This window comes from Stegostoma tigrinum, chromosome 21 (assembly GCF_030684315.1).
Source record: "Stegostoma tigrinum isolate sSteTig4 chromosome 21, sSteTig4.hap1, whole genome shotgun sequence".
In the NCBI taxonomy this organism is placed as follows: Eukaryota; Metazoa; Chordata; class Chondrichthyes; order Orectolobiformes; family Stegostomatidae; genus Stegostoma; species Stegostoma tigrinum.
In genome coordinates, this window is record NC_081374.1 from 39,712,517 (window position 1) to 39,735,992 (window position 23,476).

The window sequence follows — 23,476 nt, forward strand, 5'->3', positions numbered from 1 at the left end:
CAATTTCAAAGTAACTTCTGTTCTCCATCCTCCTCTGGCCCTGCCTTATTTTGTCCTGTTGGCACTGCATGCAGTACAGCAGACTCATTTTCACAGCTAACATTTACGTCTATTTTAACTCTCTATTGCTCCTTTACCATCGCTGTCACAGCCTTTGGCTTTTGCTCTGGATGCCCTCAAAATCTGTTCCACTTGCTCCTCCACCAACCCACTGACCCCAACCCCCTTCAAATGCATAAAATTCGCCATTTTCCAGTCCCTTTCAGTTGAGAAGAACTGCTAGACTCGAAACTTTAACTCTTTCATTCGCCACAAACGTTGCGTGATCTGCTGAGTTCCTCCAGCACTTTACTCATTTATGCCATTTCAAGCTCTCTTTGTGAATGTTTTAAAGCCTTTGGGTGCGGGCTGCTGTCTAATGTACTGACTTAGCCCATTGCTCAAAACACCGAGTGTTGCAGATGTGGCTTCAGCACAAACCAGATAAGAGCAAAACAGTGCGATGCCCAACGTGGGTCAACAGCTCTGAGCTAGAGGGAATCCAGCTTCCAGCTGGGAGCAAATACGGTCTCCCACCAGTCGGGGGCGATGAAGATACCGGCGCGCTCTTGCGCACTCATCGGCTTGTTTCCTTAAAGACCAATGGAGATAGGCTTTGCTGATCGGGAGGACCAATGAGATTTGAGTATTTGGCGGTGCGCTGGCCGGGGCTCTCCGTGGAGACGGTGGCGGGGGCGATGCCGTACCACGGCTCCGAGGAGACGGTGAAGGAGCTGAGGCGGAGCCTGTGCAACCCGAACGTGCAGGCGGACAGGCTGCGTTACCGGGCTGTGGTCCTGAGGGTGATCCGGTACATGAGCCAGGGCCTGGATGTCTCCGGCCTCTTCATGGAGATGGTGAAGGCCGGCGCTACTCTAGACCTTGTCCAGAAGAAGCTGGTCTACTTGTACATGTGCAGCTATGCCGCCCTGAAACCCAACCTGGCACTCCTGGCCATCAACACCCTGCGGAAAGACTGCACTGACCCCAACCCCATGGTCAGGGGCCTGGCTCTCAGGAGTATGTGCAGCTTCAGGTTGGTGCGCCTCCTGGCTGAAGACATCACTGACCTCAGGCCTCGAGACAACTGCTCAGAGACACTGTTACACTCAGGGTCACCGGGCCCGAAACCTTAACTCATGATTCCCTCTTCACAGATGCTGCACAGACCTGCTGAGCTTTTCCAGCAACTTCTGGTTTTGTTCTTTGTATATTTTTGGGAACAAAGACAGAAGTTTGCCACGGAACGCAGTGGACGCCGGGGCATTAAGTGTCTTCAAGGTGGCGATTGATAAATTCTTGATCTCTCAAGGAATCAAGGGCTACGGGGAGAGTGCAGGGAAGTGGAGATGAAATGCCCATCAGCCATGATTAAATGGTGGAGTGGATTCAATGGGCCAAACGGCCTTACTTCCACTCCTATGTCTTGTGGTCTTATGATCTAAGTTGCAGGAAAAGCTCAGCAGGTCTGGCATCATCTATGAAGAAAAAAATCAGAGTTAATGTTTAACAGTTCTGAGGAAGGGTCACCCCACCCAAAACATTAACTCTGATCTTTTTCTTTGCAGATGCTACCAGACCTGAGCTTTTCCAGCAACTTCTGGCTTTGTTCTTGTATAGTATTGTGCACCTCTGGAACAAGGAGCATTTGAACCCAGGCCTCCTGGCTTAAACAATAAAAAAAACCGAAAGAACTGCAGATGCTGTAAATCAGGAACAAAAACAGAAGTTGCTGGGAAAGCTCAGCAGGTCTAGGCAGCATCTGTTTGGGGGAGGAATCAGAAGTGAGGAAGGATAACCAGACCCAATGTGTCAACTCTGAATTTTTTTTTCCTTCACAGATGCTGCTCAGCTTTCCCAGCTTTTCCAGCAACTTCTGTTTTTGTTCCTCCTGGCTTAACGATAGGGATGTACCATTGTACCACAACGTTCACCACCTCCTGCTCCCCAGCTCTAGCTCCAATCATAGAAGTGCAGCCTGAGGCAGTACTGCACAGTCAGAGGTGCAGCTTCTGTTCAATATCCATGTTCAACCAAAGCTCTGTTTCCATTATCGGGTGGACACACTGTTTACACCCGAATATAGGTAAATACTGGAAATCTGAAACACTGACCACGCTGTACTGAAGAAATTCAGATCTGGCAGCACCTGTGGAAGATCAAAGTTAATGTTTTGATAATGTTAACTCTTTCTCTCTGCAGATGCTGCCAGACCGACTGGGTTATTCCAACACTTTCCCTGCAAATGTTCTGTGTGCATCATTCTTCAATCAATATCCTGAAACGATTGCTGATCACTGATAGGTCACGGTTTGGGGGAGGCCACTGTGCACAATTTGATGATAGGCTACTAGATTACAATAGTGAGACTCTTCAAAAATACGTTCTTAACTGTAAAATGTTAAAAGATTCCCAAATTTTCTGATGCGGTTTTCATTTGGGTGTGTATCAGATTTTTCTCTGTGCACTGCGTCTGGTGTGTTTGCGAACACATTCCCTACATACCGTTTTCTCATTTTTGCTGTGAAGTATATTTTTAGAGAAAGTACGGAAAAGATGTGTGTGAATTGTTCCAGCAGTCAACCATCTTGTTGGTGAATGGAGATGTGAAAGTTGCTTTTACTAGAGAAGTAAAAATTGAGGAGATTTTACATCATTGTGGATCTAAACAAAATGAATGGAGAACAATAGGTCCTGTTGGCAGAAGGGCGCAGAACCAAACGACATGAATTTAATGTGAATAGTAAAAAAAAATCACCCCTTCTTGGGTGATACAGTGGCTCAGTGGTTAGCACTGCTGCCTCACAGTGCCAGGGACCTGGGTTCTATTCCACCCTCGGGCAACTGTCTTGTGTGGAGTTTGCACGTTGTCCCCCTGTCTGTGTAGGTTTCCGCTGGTTTTCTCCCATGATCCAAAGATATGCAGGCTAGGTGGATTAGCCATGTTAAATTGCCTGTAGTGTTCAAGGGTGTGTAGATTATGGGGATGGGTCTGGATGCAATGCTCTGAGGGTCGGTGTGGACTTGTTGGGCCGAAAGGGCCTGTTTCCACACTGTAGGGATTCTATGGTTTAGGATCTGGAATGTGAGTATAATGAATTTCATAAAGGAATTGGATAACCACCTGAGAGTCATTTACAGAGCTGTGTGAAAAAGGCAGAAGCATAGGACAAGCTAAACTGCTCTTACAGAGAGTTGGAACAGGATTGACAGGCTAAATAGCCTCCTATGCTTTAACTCTTCTATGATTGAGTTTTCAAGGTAAAAGCATGATTCAAAACAAAGTAAACAGATGTGAGTAGCCTTCTCCTGTTCTGGATCAATGAGAATTTGAATGAGTGATTTGTTCTTTTTCAGAATGCCAGGTATAAGTGAGTACATTCAACAACCAGTACTAAATGGATTAAGAGATAAAGCTTCCTATGTCAGGCGAGCAGCAGTCCTGGGATGTGCTAAAATGCAGACTCTTCAAGGGGATACAGAAATTGGTATGTTCAAAAATAATCCGTTTCAGAATTTCTGCAGATTTACGGAATTTCTTTGAGAGAGTAACACGCTGGAGATTATTTGAAACTGAAAATAATCTGATCTATCTGCTCAGGTCTTTGTACTTCATTTTTAAATGCGTTTACATGTTGACAAACTCAAGTTAATTGTACCATTCAGTGCAAGTTCCTCTCTGTGCGATCAGAATGTGAATAATGTATCAATCTCTTAAATACGTCTTCAGTTATACTGACTAGAAATGCTTAAAATTAGTTAATAGTGAAAGTGGCAGCTGGCGGAGGTGGAAACAAGTAGGCCATTCAGTCTGTTGAGATTATTTGGCTATTCAATTCTATCCTAGTTCGGTGAATAAAAACAGCTAGTGATGGAGAAGCTTAGCAGGTCTAACATCTTTTGTGCAGGCAAACAAAGCTAATGTTTCAAGCAGAGTCATACTGGACACAAAACATTAACTCTATTTTGTCTGCACAGATGCTTCCACGTTTCTGTCAAATTTCTCTTAATTAACTTGTAGAAACCTCTAGTCCTATCCTTGATAACCGTTGTAATATTTTAACTTTTCCTTTTTTGCCAGTTTTTGCCACTTCTTTGTATTCTACATCATCCTTGTCTACAACATCTCTTTTACATAAGTTCATTTCCCTGATTTTGTGTTCTTTTACTTGCATTTTTGGACATGGTTATTCCATTACAGAAATACACCTCGTCCTTTAAGAGATGTGTATCTATCAAAGACTTTTTCAACAACGCCCCCATAGTTCACCCATAGTTTTACCTGCTCCCTCACCACATATTACCACCTCTGTAATATGACTTTCCTTTGCCCCGACTGATGACAAAATAACCAGCCCAGCTTGTCCCCGCGTCCCTAACCTGTTCTCCCTCTCACCTATCCCTTCCTCCCACCCCAAGCCGCACCTCCATCTCCTACCTACTAACCTCATCCCGCCCCCTTGACCAGTCCGTCTTCCCTGGACTGACCTATCCCCTCCCTACCTCCTCACCTATACTCTCCTCTCCACCTATCTTCCTTTTCTCTCCATCTTCGGTCCCCCCACCCCCCAAACTCCCTATTTATTCCAGAACCCTCTCCCCATCCCCCTCTCTGATGAAGGGTCCGGGCCCGAAACGTCAGCTTTTGTGCTCCTGAGATGCTGCTTGGCCTGCTGTGTTCATCCAGCCCCACACCTTGTTACCCATTTATTATCTCTATTCTTGACAGTTCCTGCACATTCTTGAGTGGGCTCTCGTTTTTCTACCCACTGTAAACTTGAGATGGTCTGACATGCCCTAGCTTGCACCAAGGTCTGTTTGCCAATTGTCAGTTGCCAATGCAGTAAGCTCGGAAATGCAACCCCCCCCTCCCCCAACCCCACTGCCCTGAACTTGTTTGCCTTTCTATCTTTCTTTACTCCTTTAAGACATTCCTTACAACTTAGCTCTTTGATCAAACAATCATTCATCTACATTAGTATCTCCTTTTCTTTGATAATATTTTTGTTTAGGTTCTTGGGAGAAAACATGTAATAATTTTAAACTTGCTAGATATAAATACTTACTTAATAGTGCAGCCCGGGCTGGTGTGGCAAATTTTGTACCTCATCTCTCCAGAGCCAGCCTTATTCAAGACTAAAACCCGCTCTCTGCCCTTTCAGTTCTAACAATAAATTACTTCATGTTATGATCACAATCTGTCAGATGTCCTCTTACCATTAGATTATCGAGTAATTTAGTTTTATTTCTCATTACCCATTAGAGTTGACCTAAAGGTAGGAGCATGGAGAAGGGGGAAACAGAATTTTGTTTAAGCCTGGTTTAAACCCATTGCACTTCTTAAACAAAAACGGAAATTGCTGGAAAAAACTCAGCAGGTCCGGCAGCACCTGTGGGAGGAAGGCATAGTTAACATCTCAAGTCCGGTGACTCACTGGCAGAGTTTCTGCAGAAATTTCTGTTTTTGTTTCAGATCTCCAGCATCCACAGTTCTTTGTTGTGTTTATACATGTCGTTTCTTGCTATCTTCTTTGTGTTTGTTAGAAACCTGGAAAAGTGAAGAGATTTAAGATTGCAGTCATTTGTTTGCCTTCTTCCCTCACAGATGGGGCTGTAGTAAATGAGCTGTATGCTATGCTGCGTGACCCAGATCCTATTGTCATGGTCAATTGCTTGAGAGCATTGGAGGAAATCCTGAAACATGAAGGTGGTGTGGTCATCAACAAGCCAATAGCACATCACCTTTTAAACAGGTTGGTTCATTCTGTCTTTGTCATATTTTAAATGTGTGAGTGAACTAAAACTATGCACTGAAAGCAATGTCCTGGTATAAGTTCAATGTTTCAGGATTGTGGGATGAGTAGGAAAAAGGGTATAATAATGAGGTCTGAAGCATTTTTGTTAAGGAATTCTACTTCAATTTATTTATTTGTTTAGAATGAAAGACTTGGATCACTGGGGGCAGAGTGAAGTGTTGGCATTCCTGGTTCGCTACAAGACCCGAACCGAAGACGAAGTGTTCACATTTCTGAATGTGCTCGATGACTTTCTCAAAAGCAGTCAACCTAACGTTGTCATGGCGACCACCAAACTATTTCTTCTGCTGTCTGAAGATTTCCCCAACGTGCAGATGGATATTCTGGAACGAGTGAAAGGGCCGCTGCTAGCTATCTGCACATCAGAGTGTCACGAGCTGTGTTTCCTGGGTTTGTGCCATGCACGGGAAATCCTTCGCAGCTCACCTGGGCATTTCAGTGATCACTACAAGAAATTCTTCTGTATGTACTCTGAACCCAATTACATTAAATATCAGAAAATGGAAATCCTCAGGGACTTGGTGAACGATGAGAATGTCCAGCAGATACTGGAGGAGCTTCAGACCTATTGCACAGATGTTTCTGTAGAGTTAGCTCAGGTGGCCATTTTAAATATAGGTACCATTCGTTTTGCATATTCATATCTTTTTCAGTCCAATTCTGCTGTCCTCTGAGCCCACTCAGACGGTTCCCTAATCAATATTACTTGCTTGCTTTTTTTGGGTGAGGTAAAATACGTAAAGATGAAGACTTTGTTTTATTAAACTAGGAACATAGCTGTATTTTCTTTTATGGTCGCAATCACATCACTCTGCTGTAGTACTAGACAGGGCGCCTTAAGACTCTATCTCTGATCCACATTTGTTCATTCTTGCTTCAACAGTCCTAGTGGCCCCTCGGCTCCTTACATGAACACTGCTTGGATGCTGATGTTGATGCAGAAAAGTCCAAACCAGGACTCACGAGAATGAAAAATCCTACAGCTTCAGTTTCCCAGCAGTTTAATGGCAGGAAAATGAAACTGCATCCTATCACTTCTCAAATGGCAGTCACCGACATGCTAGCTGGGGCAGTCACGCCGTTGGCAGGATGGAGTACATAGTGTGTCTAGAAGTGGGGTCCACAAGACCCTATCATGAGAATGTGACATATTTGCTGGCAGTTTTGCTGTTGGTAACAAATATTGTTAATATCTGTCAGGGTCTCTATTTTAATTGTGGCAGTAGATTCCTGTTGGTGGTGCTGCAGAGCAAGTTATCTGTTATCGTTCCACAATAGTGCCACCTACAGGAGATCTTGGTACTGCTGTTCTGTTATAAATTGACTTGTGATTTATAGTCATCCTACATCAGCTGTTATGCTAAATTCTACAGATTGAACACACCAGACAAGAAACCAGTGTGAAGCCTGAGTTGCACCAGGAATTTGGGGCAATGTTTTTTAAGCTCTGGTGACTGTGCACATTGCAAGATATTAGTTATAGTTGAGGGATTTGACCCATCAGTGGAGGTGGGACTAACAATTCTCATTATAGCTTTGATTTTTTTTCCCCAGCATTGATGATTCCAGCATTTTTCACCCACAACTTTGTTTCTGATGCATGCATTCAGCACTTTAATCTCAACTTTGAATCTAGATGTACTATTAGTGTAAAGTTGGGTGCCCCTACCCTCCTGGAATTTAATTTAAAAATTATTTACTTTGTTGTGTCATTAATTATAACTTTGTTGTTAAGATCACCTCTTGAATGTCTCATCTCTAGGTTTGAAAACCTATTTCTTTGCAGTCCTCCCCCACAGCTCCAAAGCACAGCAAGCTACAACCTTGTGGCCACTTGTTCCACTGCTTGAATGTGTTTTTTTTCATTTCATATGGACCAAAATTGAAAACAGCCACATGCTAAGACCTGTGATCAGGCCTTTTCATACCCTCTGTTTATTTAACTTAGTGCCTAATCGTGTACAGTAACACAAAAACAGACACTTCCCTGGAACGGTCACCGGACCCAAAATGTTAACTCTGATTTTGTTTTTCTTCACAGATGCTGCCAGGCACCTGCTGAGTTTTTCCAGCAACTTCTGTTTTTGTTCTTGATTTACAGCATCCACAGTAACTTTGTTTTTTATTTTATTGAGCGTTAGACCAAGCTAGGCTATTTCTGTGTTGCTGTATTGGGCCTCATATGCATGTTTTCTGTTTTGCTCCCTGCCATTTTATTCCTCTAACATTCTGTCCTGTCCCAATTCAAGAATTTTGTGGCTAGTGGGTTCACCCTCTCCTACCTCTTGATTTGTGTGAGCCTGAATAGAAAGTGTTATGTGAAAAGTGCTTTACTATTGACCTCAATCATTCTCCGTACCAGCATTTACACGATTCTGCACAATCGTTCATGTACAGCCGTAGTAGTTTTAGCAGCCTCATTGATGCTTCTCATTGAGATCAAATAATTTAGTTGACTGGAGATCAAAGTTGGAAACTTTTGCATCTCTAAGTTCAACTATTCATTACCATCACAAGTTGAGTCATTGACAGAGCTTAAGTTTATTTTAGCCTTTATCTGCTCACTAAAAGACAACTTCAGGCAAATTGCATAAATACTGTTTCTGAAATTTTGGATTATTATGGACGATAATCTATTGTGGAAAGTATATCTTTTGATGAACATTACATGGAATCTTTCCATCACTTTACTGTGTTGTCTTTCTAGGTCGAATTGCACGGACGTATAGTGAAAGGTGTGTGGCTATTTTGAAGGGACTACTGGGCCTCAAACAGGAACATGTTACATCAGGTATGGCCCTCTTCCAGTCTCTACCCATTAATATTTGCTCAGATTTATCAGTGTAAAGCTAATCATTCTCTCTTTTTGTCTTCAGCTGTCATTCAAACATTTCGCGATCTGGTATGGCTGTGTCCCCACTGTACAACGACTGTATGCCAGGCACTACCAGGCTGTGAGGAGAACATCCAAGATAGTGAGGTGGGTTACACAGGAAGAGATTTTGTTTTGATGTCCTGTGATGGCCAAATAATCTTTTGTCATGTGCCTAGTTATTGAAACACATCAATCTGGAGTGTCCCAAGTTCACACCCTCAGCTGATCTCACTAGGTTAATGCATTTGGTCCTGTTGACCCCAGGCTGGAAGAAAGCGTGTAGTTGGGCGAGAAACACTGAGGCAGGAATCCCACTGCTATTCGCAGTCCGGTAACCTTTTGGATCCATCTGAATGCCAAATAAGACAGGTTGTGTTAACTGTGATTAGCTTTTACCACTCCCACACTCAGTGGTGCTTGAACAAGGTGCTACAGAAAATCTTAGTTTATTGTTATAAAGATTTGTTATCTGAAATACAGTTGACTAGGCATACATCTGAATCTTTTGGACATTTTTGAAAGAACACTTTGCAAAGCAAAGGAGTTCCCCAGGTTTTCCACTGGTTGCAGCAGGGAAAATTATTAAAAGTGGAAAGAATACGAGCTGTTCGACTGGAGTCAGTGTGTTCACAATACCTTAGTGATAGAGTTCATTTGAACCAGTCTGTGGAGGTGATAAAGCTGCTGGATTTGAACATAGACTGCTAGAGAGAGAGCTTGCCTGGTACAACTGCTTAACATGAATTTAAAAAACCTGCTGGAAAATCTCATTGCCCTAGTGAGGGTTCCTGAAGGAGAATTTAAAACCTACACCACGGCCTCCAAAAAGTGAGTTCTGCTAGTTATAACTGATCTGAGTAGACACCCCTGTGTCAGCAGCTTGTGTACCATGTAACTTTGGCCATAGACCAACATTTGGACAATCTATAAATCTCTTTTTATATTTAATTTTACTCATTCAAAGTACTTTTAAGATAAAACTCTACAGACATTTCATATGTCTCTTACTGAAACTTGTAAGTTATATTTGTGGTATTTTTCAAGAAGATTCGTTGTATGATATTTATTCAGTTTAAATCTATTGTTAATCTTTACATATTTGTTTGAATAAATTTTTGTTTGCATTAGAATAGTTCTTGTGACTCAAGGTACTTGGCTTTCTTGCTTCTTATATCGAGCTCTTTATTAATTGTATAAATAGGAAATTGGAATATCACCTCTCTCTTTTTTTAAACTCAGACTTTGTTGTGACCAGTCAAGGAGCAAGATACAGAAAAATTCACACCTCTGAACTCAGCCAGAACATCATAGAGACGTTCAGGCTTAGAAGTAATGTTTTAGAGAATGCTGTCTTTGCAAATTAGTTAACTGTATTTTCTTTCCTGTCAATTGCCCTCACCACCCAGGGGAAGCAAGCCCTGATCTGGCTCCTTGGGATGCACGGAAAACAGGTTCCCAATGCTCCCTACGTCTTGGAAGAATTTGTGGACAATGTCAAAACTGAGACCTCTGTAACAGTGAAGCTGGAGCTGATCACAGCGATGGTGCGCCTGTTCCTGAGTCGCCCAGCTGAATGTCAGGATGTGCTGGGAAGACTACTTCATTATGTTATTGGTAAGGATTATGCTCAAGACAAGACGTTAGCATTATCTGGGTGTTGTGGATGCAGGAATGACACCGTACTTCTTTTCTGTCCTATAGACCATGACATCTGCTTAGCACTTGATCCCTTGGGTGCCTGGTATCAGTGGCAGCTGGTTAATATGTGAGGGAACAGAGTCTGTGAATTGATACAAAAGATGATTTCAGTTACAAATAGCCATGAGAATGTGGTTCTGCAGCAGTTCTGCTTCATTGTGTGGAATGACAGTTACGAATTGATGTCTTGAAACTTGCCAATTACTTGTTTTACTGAGACCCAGTTGTAATGGCAGGAGGAAAGGAAGCTCATGTTTAGTAAAGTTGAGAGATATTTAACTTAAATAGACTTTAGAGGAGTATCATGGAAAAGTTGTTCCTCTAGAAATGATTTAATCTTTGTTGAAATAACACGAAGATGTTCCTGATATGCAATAAACTGTAATTAAGAATTAACAAAATATATGTGATACTTTTGCAATTATCAGGCTGTGATTTTTGTAAACCTTAATTGGTTCTCATTGATATTTTGTTACATGCCCCTACCTCTATCCTCCCCCACCAATTTTTTCCTTTACCCAGTAGAAACCATTGATATCTTATTTGGCTTCATATCTATGGGTTACCCTTCCAATACTTTGCCCAAAATATGGTTATTCATGTGAGTGTTGAATGTGGGAACTTCACAGCCATTCCTGATCCTGTTTCCATACATGATATACATCATGACTGACCTTTTTTGTCATTCTCTATGCAGAGATAAATTGTGGAATCTCCACTGCCTTTACTGTAGCGAACTGCTAACATTGGGAATCAAAATTTGGAATATTTGTGAAAACTGAAAAAACTGAGGACGCTGTAAATCGGGAACGAAAGCAGAAGTTGCTGGAAAGTCTCGGCAGGTCTGGCATCATCTATGGATTAAAAATCAGAGTTAATGTTTAACAGTTCCAAGGAAGGGTCGCCAGACCCAAAACATTAACTCTGATTTTCTCTTTACAGCTGCTACCAGACATGCTGAGCTTTTCCAGCAACTTCTGTTTTTGTTGGAATATTTGTAGTCTGTTTAACTCAGCAACTTCCTATCATCCATAAATGGCAGCAATGTTCAGGACTTGTCATTAGTGATTGTTTCTGTGTAAGCAGTTGATGACAAGGGGACTTCCCAGGCAATGTTGTTTTCTTTCTGGACTATGATAAACACGTATTCACGACATGTCTTGGGTCAGCTATTTCAGACCCAAAACGCTGATCAAATTGGAGTCCTCATTGGACTTAAGGTCCATTTCAAACTAGGCCATACATTTATTAATTAACTGCAGGTTTTCTAAAATTATGTGCTACAGTACCATGTGCTGCTATTCTCACTTCTGACAGTTGTTTTTTTTTGACAGAGGAGGAGTTAGATATGGCTGTGCGTGATCGAGGACTGTTATATTTTCGGCTGCTTCAGCAAGGAGTTGAAGAGGTCTGGCGGGTAGTCTGTGGACCAAGATCTGATCCATCATTGGATGTAATAAGTGGTCAAGCTAGCGAGGCAGTCAGTACCTGGTCCAAAGACTTTAACACACTAATACCAATCTATGGCCAAGAAGAGTGGGATCGCTTAACAGCACAGAAAGGGGACTCCTTAGAAATCCTGCAGGTGTCAGCAGTAAAGTCAGATGAAAAAGGTAAGTAGTTATACAGTTAAATTCCAGGCCTGGACCGACTGCTAGTCAACCTCCTTTACTTTGTTGTCATCCATGCATTGGAGTCACTCTGTCTTCCAACTCCAGGTCCCAGCCCTGAGACCTTCCAATTCTGATATTGGACTATTGCTAATTCCACTGGTAGTGGTAGCTTCTCCACCCACTTTAACATATCTCTTGGGTTATTATTTCAGTACTAAGTTGTAAAGTGTTTTGAAAAATCTCTCATTTAAGGGTTGTCTGTAGATGTAATTTCTTAGCAGTCCACTGTTCTCGCCTGTTTCAAATTCATTCTAAAAATATTTGCTCCATGTATGAATTTTAAAACCAGTTTGATGCTATGTTTGCTATTCGACTAAATAAACCAGCCAATGGAATCTTTCCAGATAAGTGATCCCACTGGATCATTTTCTGTCAGGTGTACACGTCCTTTATAATTTTGAGAAAGGTTAATTTTGATCACCCCTGACCATCTACAGAAGTACTGATCTGTTACACTGCGACCAATATGTCCCTCAGCAAGTGGTTGCCTGGCAGTGTTATGAATGTAATTTCCCCTGAGTTCCAGCATCTGAGGAATAGCTGGAGTAGACTTTATTGCTTTAAAAAAAACAGTCTTTGCCTTGAATATACTCAAAATACCAGTTCTCCGCAAGGAATTGGTAGAGAATTCCACAAGTTCATTACCCTATGAGAGAAAAAGTTCCTGTTCTCTTAAATGGGTGACCCCCTTACTCTGAAATTAGGCTTCTTTTTGGTTTCAGAAAGGTTTACAGTTATCCAGTTGTTGAAAATAATTGCAGAACAGTAGTATCCATGTAGAGTTAAGCTGGTTGGCCCAGAGAGTTCCAGATTTGATTTGCCTGTGCTGAGTTAGCTGCTTTCGGCTAGGGCAGCATGCTAAACTCTAAATTGGATTAAAGAGAGTAAAAAATGTGGTAGGTGTTATCCACTGACTCGTGTTGGCATAATGCCGATAAGTGAATTTTGATGCCTGCTGCCATGCCCCCACACACATCAAGAATGTCCGTGTTGGCAATGTACTGGAGAACTCCTGGCGCTCTCGTCAGGAGAGAGGCAGAAAAGGGCTTTTCTTGTCCAGCTGTGTATTGCATATTCTGTTTTTCTTTATGTTGAAAGTGGCCTGTGTAACATTTTCTGTGTTTACATTTCTGCAAAGACACAAGCCCAGAACAAAGAGAAGAGATGGCTGTAGACTCTGACTCAGTCAGTTTGGAGACCAGTGCCCACCTGTCGCCGGAGCAGTTTGAGGAGTACTGGACTCGTCTGGAACCTGCTAAAGTTGTGACTGTGGACTGGCACAAAGACTCATGCCCTGATGCCATCCAAACTGCTTTTCAGTTTGTTCACATCCAGCCGGTTGCAATTAGCCGAGCAGGAGTGCAACCGTGGAAAGCCTATCTGTTTGCCAAAAATGACGCTGGGCCATTGTTTTTAATTGAACTCTTAACAGTAAAAGGCAAGAGGGACATGCAAATTACTGTTAAGCAAGAGAATAGCAGCGAACCATTGCTCAACAACTTCATCGCTGTTGTTAAGTCTGTAATACAGGCTCTGGGTGAGACTAAAAGTTAGACCTTGAATATGTTTCAGTGGCTGCAGGAGAAAAATACTCTCCTATCTGAGAAAACCAAGTCACGTTTTACTTCCAAAATGCCATCAGATGTTGGTAAAGGGAAACAGTTCCAGTGCTTGCCTATCTGGCTAAACTGCAAAAGTAGTTTGTTGTGTCATGTTTTGATGTGGTGAAGCAAGTTGTAAATATGATTTTATTTTTGCAATGCAAGATACATTGGTGAATTTAATTGATAGCAAAGCCAGTAAACATTTCATTTGAAATTCTAAACTGGCGTAGTTCCTGGAACTCCAATTGTTCGGACTGCATCTACATAGCTAAAGCGAAAACACAGTCCTTCCCTATCCGATTATAAGCCAATGCACGGGTTTTTGACTTGCTCTCACTCCTTTTTTCATAAAGGAAAATAAAGCATCAAATTTGTGCAACCTAGATGTGTGGCTACTTAATTTGTCTTGGTGAGTTTGAATAAATGTTGGCTACCATGTTGGGTGTATTCCCCTGCTCTTTGAATTTTATATCTATGCAAACAGACAGTCTACACTGTTAGATGTCTCATACAAGGTATGGCGTGTTCAACAATTCGGCTAAATTTCAACTTTTTGACTGGGAGATGGCAGTACTATCAGTGTGCTGACTTTAAAGCTCCAGCTGTATGGATTTATTCTAAACTTCTTTAGTAGCTCCGTGGTTAGTTTTGAGGCTGAACTGATGACAGCATGAAGCAAACAGACTTCAGGATATCTTCGTTTCATCCCCAGTTTGTAATGTACAGGGCAAGAACTTGGGTAGGTATGGAAAAGTCCCATGGGATGTCTAATCACCATCTTGCAACCATTGTGAAATGGTCTCTGATATCGTTGTGTGCAAATGGAATTGGGTTCAGCTTTACTGGCTTCCACAGTCCCCACCCTAACATTGCACTGTCTAGAGTAGCTCTGCTATAAAGTGCATTTTATTAATACAAATTGGCTATAATGTGATTGAATAGTAAACACTGTTTGAATAATGTGAACTTTCTACTGTAAAGTACAGAAATTTTCAATAGCAATTTCCCTATTATGTGATTTTCTGTGGCCAATTTTATAGTGTGAGGTTGCACAAGAACACAACTATCTTGTTATTGGAGAACTACCTGTAACAAATAGAGAATGATACCAGAGAATAACCATGTTCAGTTTTTTTTGGAGTGAAGTTGCAAACAAACTCTCTTTAACATTTGGTTTAGTACTATAGCTGTAACTAAAGGAAATTTCCTCATCCAAATGAGGATAATTCCTGATTTAGTCAACACTGAGCTAGTGCTGTTCCTCGTACAGGAACTAGAGCATGTTCTTTGTGACCAAGCTTTACATCTTAGGTTGATCAGATTTCAATTGGTTGAAAGTCAGTAGTAATAGTTTTGTATATGCAGATGTTTTGTATTTGCTGGAGTGACAACTGCATAGGACTGAGTCACTTGCATTACAAAGCCTTTTCCCATAGAAAATGTTCAGTAATTAACTCAATTCCATTAGGTCATGACCTGGTTCCAGACTGTGCTGATGTGAATGTTGCACAGGCCAGCAGTGCATGCATTTGCTTGTATCTCTGCCAATGTCCAGACTGCAAATCAATCCAGTCACAGGGGAGCCATTTAGCTCTATGGACCTCTGGCATTTTTCACCAGAGGCCCCCAAGTGAAAGCCACATGAAAAGACAGGTTTCAGTATTCTCAAGACGAATATTGTGTTGTTTATTTGGTGAACTATCTTCAATGGCACTCTTACTATCCGGAACAAAATTGTCCTATTGAGAAGCTTCAAGAGCCAGCCCATTTAACACCACCATGAAAATAGTTATTTGTATTCAGGTAATTAACCAGGAACTATTTTATGGAAATTATTCTGCAATGAGAGCCGCTCTGAGGAGTGGAGGATTCTAAGTCTTTCATCCAAAGTTTATGTAAAGATTTAACTAGAAAATTGTGTTTGTCATCTTTCAAATACCATGGTTTACAAAAGGAATAGTACAATGTATGTGAACTGCATGTGTTTTTTCAGTTGGATTTGGAAAATTACTAGTTTAAAATGAATTGATTTGCTGGATGCCTCAGTAAACACATTGAAATTTGTATGTACTTTTTTTTCAAATTATAAAAGCAGGGAGAAGCTGGCCACAGTAAAAGCCGATTTAAAAACAGAATGCACCATGCTCCTTTTTTAGGCTCCCTTCTTTTGGTTCTCACCAGTTCCTGGTCATTGAAAAACATCAGTGGCTTGTTCCAACTTCCAATTAAACTTTGCAGTTAACTGTGAGAAGTTGTATAAAGCTGACATGGTTGAAATTTGAAAAAGCTGTACACAAGCCTGCAAGATCACACCTGTGGGCAAAGCAACATTTACTTGGAAAAATGGTATAAAAATGTTGGATATATACACCAGGCAAACTAGAATGAGGAAAAAATAAGTTATACTTTGGACCCATGTCCTTTACTTCACGCTGAAAGCCAAAAGATTACTGAGTTCCCTTTCTTCTTGTTTAAAGAAACAAGAGTAAATTGTCTGGTCATGGGATCTTGCAGATTGAAATGAGCATGGTAGCTTTTGATTGCAGGCTAGAAGAACACTAAATTGCAACTTTGCATGTTGCAGATAGAAAACAACGTTTGAACTATGATATTTGGGATTACTAAATTATAGAAGCAACATGAGAGCAGAAACAAAATATTGTGGATGCTGGCAATCTGAAATACAAACCTTGTGCTGGCGAAATTAAACAGCGCTGGCAGCATCTGTACAACGACAGTTTTTACTACCAGTAGAGTCATAAAGCTGTACAGCATGGAAATAATAGACCCTTCAGTTCAGCATGTCTATGCTGACATAAATTAATCTAGTCCTGCATTTGGCCGTTTAAGGCAAGCATACCAAATACATGCAAATCCTGTCTCAGATTCCCTCCAACAACTTTCCCACTACTGATGTCAGGCTCACCGGTCTGTAGTTCCCTGGTTTTTCCTTATCACCTTACTTAAATAGTGGTGCCGCATTAGCTAACTTACAGTCTTGCAACATCTCACCTGTGGCAATCTATGATAGGAATGGCTCAGCAAGGGGCCCAGCAATCACTTCAGTAGCTTCTTTCAGAGTTCTAGTTTACACCTGAGCAGGTCCCAGGGATTTGTCCACCTTTGTATGTTTTAAAATGTCCAGCACCACCACTGATGTAATATGGACATTTTTCAAGGTGTTGCTATTTATTTCCCCAATGTCCCCTATCTTCCATATCTTTCTGCAATAGAGAGTTGGAGCAAGTAACCAAATATATTTCATGTTTGTTACCATCTTTGACATGCAGTTTTTAGTTTGTTTGCATCCAAAATATTTCCAATTTTCAAATTGAAAATTTGTGTGTTAATATACATTTACCAAATTGCATTTTCACTAATAGCGTGTTCTGCTGCAGGTGCAGCTTGAGTGAAAGGAAAGTTTGATGTTAAGAGTTGAACGTTACTGTGTGGGTATGAAGGGAGGTCGTTTTTTTTTTATTTGAGGAATGTGGGCTGCACTGGCTGGGTCAACATCTATTGCCCGCCCCGATTGCCTTTGAGAAGGTGGTGGTGAGCTGTTTTCTTGAACACTGCAGACCACAATTTCATTAGGGAGGGAATTACAGGGTTTTGACCCAGCAATTAGGAAGGAATAGTGATGTACTTCCAGTTCAGGATGGTGAGTAGCTTGGAGGGGAATTTGAAGTTGGTAGTGTTCCCATGTATCTGCTGTCCTTGTCCTTGTAGATGAAAGTGGTCATGGGTTTGGAAGATGCTGTCTGAGGATCTTTGGTGAATTTCTACTGCACACCTTGTAGATAGTACACACTGCTGCTACTGAGCATCCGTGGTGGAGGGAGTGGGTACTTGTGGATGGAGTGCCAATCGAGTGGGCTGTTTTGTTCTGGAAGGTGTCAAGCTTCTTGAGTGTTGTTGGAGCTGCACTCATGCAGGCAACTATTCCATCACACTCCTGACTTGTGCCTTTAGATGGTGGACAGGCTTTGAGGAGTCGGGGTGAGTTACTCGCTGCAGTATTCCTAACCTCCGACCTGCTTTTGTAGCCACTGTGTTTATACTGGTGAGTCCAGTTGAGTTTCTGGTCAATGATAACCCTCAGGACGTTAATAATAGGGCATTCGGTGATGGTAATACCTTTGGATGTCAAGGGGCAGTGATTACATTGTCTCTTATTGGTGAAGGTCATAGCCTGGCATTTGTGTGGCACGAATGTTACTTGCCCAGATCTTGTTGTGTTTGACATGGATTGCTTCAGTACGTGAGGAGTTGTGAATGGTGCTGAACATTATGAAATCATCGACAAACATCCCCACTTCTGACCTTATAATGGAGGGAATGTCACTGATGAAGCAGCTGAAGATGGTTGGGCCTCAGACACTATCTTGAGGAACTCCTGCAGAGATGTCCTGGAGTTGAGATGACTGACCTCCCACAACCATCTTCCTATGTGCTGGGTATGACTCCAAGCAGTGGAGAGTTTGCCCCCTGTTAGTAATTGATTCCAGTTTTGCGAGGGCTCCTTGATGTCAAGGGCTGTCACTCTCATCTGACCTTAAGAATTAAGAAGCAGATTGCATGAGATTTTTCTTGAGTTTTCAAAATTCGTCATGACACAGTGGGCACTCTTTTTGTTGTGATACTTCTGGGCTAAAAGGGGAGGGGGATAATTCTAAATTCCTCTTTCTTCTGATCTTTAGAACATGACTTGGTTGGACTTGCATTATTTGCCTTGTGCATGTATTGTCAATAATCAAGTCAGAACCTTTTTAGTACCTTTTAATTTTTATTATTGTTTGGGATGTGGGCATCATTGGCATTTGTTGTTTATTCCTAGTTGGCCTTGAACTGATTGCACTCAGAAATTACCTAAAGAATCAGTTAAGAGTCATCCAGGACATTAGGTTTTCCTCTCTGCTGGACATTGTTATAAAAACCCATCGGGTTCACCAGTCAACAGTAGCTGCTCCCATTAGGCTAGCTGTTAATTCTAGACTTTCACTGAATTCAAATTTCACCATCTGTCATAGCAGGATTACATCCATGCCCCCAAAATATTGGCCCGGGTCTCCAGGTTGCAAGTCCAATAAGACTCCTACAACACCCCCACCTTCACCTCACATTACAAATGTAGTACATAACAAGTGATGCAAAGATTGGCTGGGTGGTTAATAGGAGGGAGGAAGAAGCTGAGATAACAAAGTGTAGAGCTGGATGAACACAGCAGGCCCAGCAGCATCTTAGGAGCACAAAAGCTGACGTTTCGGGCCGAGACCCTTCATCAGAGAGCTTATAGGAAGATAAAAATGGGTTGGTCAGATCAGTGGCAGAGGAAGTTTAACCCTGAAAAGTGAAAGATGATGCCTTTTGGAAGAAATAACAAGGGAGTATTTGATCAATGGTAGGACTCTAGAAGCTCTGAGGAGCTTGGGGTGCTTGTCCACAAATCCCTGAAGACAGCGGGACAGTTTAATAGGGTGTCTAAGAAGGTATATAGAACAGTTATATTTATCAGTCATGACATTGATTACAAGAGAAGGAAGGCCATGTGGAAGTTATACAAAAACTTTAGTTAGGCCACAGCTGGAATATCATATGCAGTTCTGCTTGGCACCTTGCAGGAAGTGTGTGATTATGCTGGAGGGAGTGCAGAGGAGATTCACCAGGATGCTGCCTGAGTTGGAGAAATTTTATAGGCTCAGGTTGTTTTGTTTAGAGCAGAGAAAGCTGAGGAGGGGTGGACCTAACTGAGATTATGAGGGGTGTGAACAGGGTGGGTAGCAAGTAGCTGTTCCCCTTAGTCGAAGAATCAATAAGGAAGGGGGTGTAATTTAAGGTGAAAGACATGAAGTCCAGAAGGGATTTGAAGAAACAAAATTTCACCCAGTGTGTTGAGAGTCTGGAATGCACTGCCTAGGAGAATTGTAGAGGTAGAAAACATCACACCTTTAAAAAAAAATGTAAGTGATCATTTGAAATGCAACAGTCATGGATTAATGTAGATACGCAGTGCAGATTCGATGGGTTAAAGAACCTCTTATGTGTTCTGCGACTGTGTGGCTATGTGTAGTAGGATAAAACCGTTCACCCTTGAACCATCCAGTAAGATTCTTCTTGACTAGATCTTGTACTTTACCTGCTTTACTGACCCCACTTACCCTGAATTCCTTTGATATCCAGAAATCTGTCAACCCCTGATTTCAATATATTCAACAATTCTCTGTGATAGCGAATTCACAATGTTCTCGCCCGTTTGAAGAGTTCTGTTCTAATCCCATTCTTGAATGGTCTGCCCTTTCTTTTGAGACTTTGCTATATCACAGTTGGACTGGATCAGATTAATGCAAGCTAGGCACTTTCCTTTACTGATCAATTTTCAATGATCTTTAAGGAGAATCTGAACCACTTCTCCCCTATGTTTTTCTAGCTCAGGGAATGCTGAGGTCAATAAAATGTCTCTGCTCTGCTCACCAGAAATGTAGTGGGTTGACTACAAATGAGAACTGAGCGTCAATTGTTCCTAGTCCTGTAATTACCCATCACAGCAGGCAATGCATTTATCTGCTGAGCCAGCAATCATTTGGATAACCTAACATTGTACAACAAAGGAAAGCAACAATTGCTGGAAATCTATAACAGGTCAGACAGTATTTAAGGAGGGACTGGCACTGTAGTAATATTCTTGTTGGAAATGCTGAAAAGGATTCTTGGCCTGTCTACCTTTCATAAGGTGTTACGATCATCAGAGTGCTTACTGTGACAAAAAGACTTTGGGGTGAGCCCCGAACTCTCAGCATTCTGACCTTTTACTCTGGATTGTTGACAACCCAGGCACATCTTAGGGAACACATTTGATGATATCTATTTAGTTTCATGTCAATATAATTTTACAGCAGTTACAAACTCAGAAGTTCACACTCTTCCCCCCAGTTTCTATGCCACCAGTCGTCTTTGTGCCCTTCATTCAGAGAACATAGCGAGAAAGATACCAAAAGTTCCTCTAATTATGAGGTGGCTGAGATAAAATATGGACATTCACTTAACCCAAGCACCTAATGTGAAAAAACATCAAGAGGTGGTTTATTAAAATGTAGTAAGATAAAAATAGCATAAAGCCAGGGAGAAAGTATTAGAATGAATGATGGAATCATAGAAGTAGACTTTAAGAAAGTTCTTAAAGGGAATGAGAGGTGTTTAGGAAGCAAATTCCAGATTTTAGGACCAAAAGGATTGAAGCCATTGGTGAGAGGAAGAACATGAGGCTAATTTTGAAGTAATTTAGGATATTCTGTGAAGTTGGAGGGTGTAACAGAGGCAGGATATGCTCAGGTCCTGAAGAAACGATCATGTCAAGATGAGAATTTTCTGTGTTTGGAAGCCAGGCTGAATCTTGGTGTTTGTTGGAGCAGTTGATCTCAGTTGGGAGGGGAAGAGGTGAGAGTTTGGAACACTGCCTTGAAACAACTGCAGTACCTCTCCCTCCTAGACATTTATGATGATAACTCCAAGCTAAAAAATTGCAGGACTTTAGCCTGTAAAGGTCCTCAAAGGGAGAGGGTTGGCCAAAAAACGCATTTTGTCTCGTGAAAGTTGCCAGCCAAAATAGATACTATTATAAAGTAAATTACAATCAGTAAGAACTTGCAGATCTCTGAAGGTCAAAGTTACTCAATGAGAAATTAAGCCATCCAGAACAGTTATTCTCTGACAGCAACTAAGTTGACCACAGGTGACCTCTGCATCAAGGCTTAAGGAGAGGAAACCACTACTTCCGTTATTCAGAGACTCTTGGCTCTCGTGATAGTGAATGTGGGATGAAATTGGCTTTGAACAAACAATGCAAATCCATGGGAGAAGTGTCCAGCACAGAAACAATGTAGGTAACATTTCAAATATTTGCCTGCGTAATTTAAGGTGTGAGGTTTCTCACCTCTCTGACTCTCCCAGGCAGTGTGATAATTAGTGTGTAAATGAAATAATCTTTCACACAAACAAACCTGGTGAACTGGGATCTCACCTTTCACCAAGTCAGAACTGCAGTGCATGTGTGTGTGTAAAGGGCAGAAGCTAGGTTTCTAGATGTTGAAAAGGGACTTTTAATGTCCACTCCACAGTCAAAGGACTTACAGTCAGACTGTTAGTGACCCATGCTGTAACACTGTACCTCAACTATAATGAAGTGTTTTCAGTTCAAATGCTGATCCTGAGCTCAGACCCCAAGTGCCAACATAAACACAGGAATAACTCACACTTTGTAGAGAGTTGTTGAGGGCAATAGAATTTACTTGCTTTGATTGGTAACAGGAAGTTCAACATCCAAATCCTTTCCCAAAATCCCTGGAACGCTATATTTGAATTCCTCTGCATGAATGTTTGACCGTGGCACAGACTGGGATAGCTCTAAATAGCAGTTCCAAAGGTAAATGTTTGCTTGTATTCCCTCTTAGCCTGTCCCCAGCTTTTGACTTGTTTGACCTGGCCAAACGGCATCTTGAATTCTTTTAAAAAAATCAATCTTATTTCAACATCTTCCATGGCCTCACCCTCCCATCTCTGCATAGTCTTTCCCAGGCCCACAACCCAAACCCTCTGAGATATCCACTTTACTCTGATTCTGACCTCTTGGGCATCCTAGTTTTAATTGCTCCAACATTGGGACCACACCATGAATAGCCCAGCTCCAGACCACCCACCCTCACTTTTCAGTTCCACCATGCTTTTTCAGACATGCCATAAAACTTAGATAGCACAGTGAGGAGCTAGGGGAACACAGTGTGGAGCTAGGGGAACACAGCAGGCCAGGCAGTGACAAAGGAGCAGGAAAGCTGACGTTTTGGGCAGGGACTTTTCTTCAGAAATGGGGAAGGGGGCTCTGAAATAAATAGAGGGGGGGATTGGGATGGGAAAGGTAAGTGGGATGGTTATAGCAGGTGGGCAGTGGTGGGGATTTGTCAGTGAGTTGGGACGAGTGGTTATGTGGGAGAGAGGACAGGCAGGTCAAGGAGACAGGGATGGGGGGAGGCGCTGGTCTTGAGATGAGGTCAGGGTGGGGAGATTTTGAAGCTAGTAAAGTCCACATTGAGGCCTAAATGATTGTAGGCTTCCAAGGCGGAATATGAGCTGCTGTTCCTCCAGTTTCCGGGTGGCATCGTGGTGATACTGGAGGAAGCCCAGGATGGACATGTCGTCCAAGGAGTGGGAGGGGGTGGTGAAGTGGTACATGATTGGGAGGTGTTGTATTCGCTGTTCCTGATGTGGCTTCCTCAACATCGGTGAGATCAAGCGAGGCACAAATAACTACGCCTCCCAGTTGCAAACCACATCAACATCCCCTCCCACTCCCTGGATGACATGTCCATCCTGGCCCTCCTGCAGTATCACAACGATACCACCTGGAAACTCATATTCCGCCTTGGGAGCCTACAACCCAAAGGTTTCAATGTGGACTTTATGAGCTTCAAAATCTCCGCAACTCCCCTGTCCCCGGCCTCATCCCATGACCAACCCTCCCTCTCACCCCCACACCCTTGACCTGTCCATCTTCTCTCCCACCTATCTGCTCCTCCTACCTCACTGACCTAACCCCACCACTACCTACCTGCTATCATCACCCCACTTACCTTTCCCAGCCCAGCAACCCCCCCCTCTATTTATTTCAGAACCCCCTTCCCCTCCCCCATTTCTGAAGAAGGGTCCTGACCCAAAACGTCAGCTTTCGTGCTCCTCTGACGCTGCCTGGCCTGCTGTGTTCCTCCAGCTCCACACCACATT

At 42.2% G+C, this 23,476-nt stretch overlaps 1 protein-coding gene across 6 annotated transcripts; it reads left to right on the forward strand.

Moving 5' to 3' along the window:
* The first annotated feature begins 660 nt into the window (after window positions 1-660).
* Window positions 661-14,088, forward strand: ap4b1 (adaptor related protein complex 4 subunit beta 1). Of its 6 annotated transcripts, none has more exons than XM_048553384.2 (9): window positions 661-1,075; window positions 3,397-3,527; window positions 5,645-5,792; window positions 5,977-6,473; window positions 8,563-8,646; window positions 8,732-8,835; window positions 10,137-10,344; window positions 11,763-12,041; window positions 13,240-14,088. In XM_048553384.2, the coding sequence occupies exons 1-9, from the start codon at window positions 675-677 to the stop codon at window positions 13,653-13,655; spliced, it is 2,268 nt and encodes a 755-aa protein (XP_048409341.1). In that variant the 5' UTR covers window positions 661-674; the 3' UTR covers window positions 13,656-14,088. The 6 variants fall into 6 exon arrangements, with proteins under 6 accessions (XP_048409341.1, XP_048409342.1, XP_048409344.1 ...); XM_048553385.2 differs by having other exon boundaries at window positions 5,977-6,317; XM_048553387.2 differs by having other exon boundaries at window positions 960-2,125.
* Window positions 14,089-23,476: the final 9,388 nt, after the last annotated feature.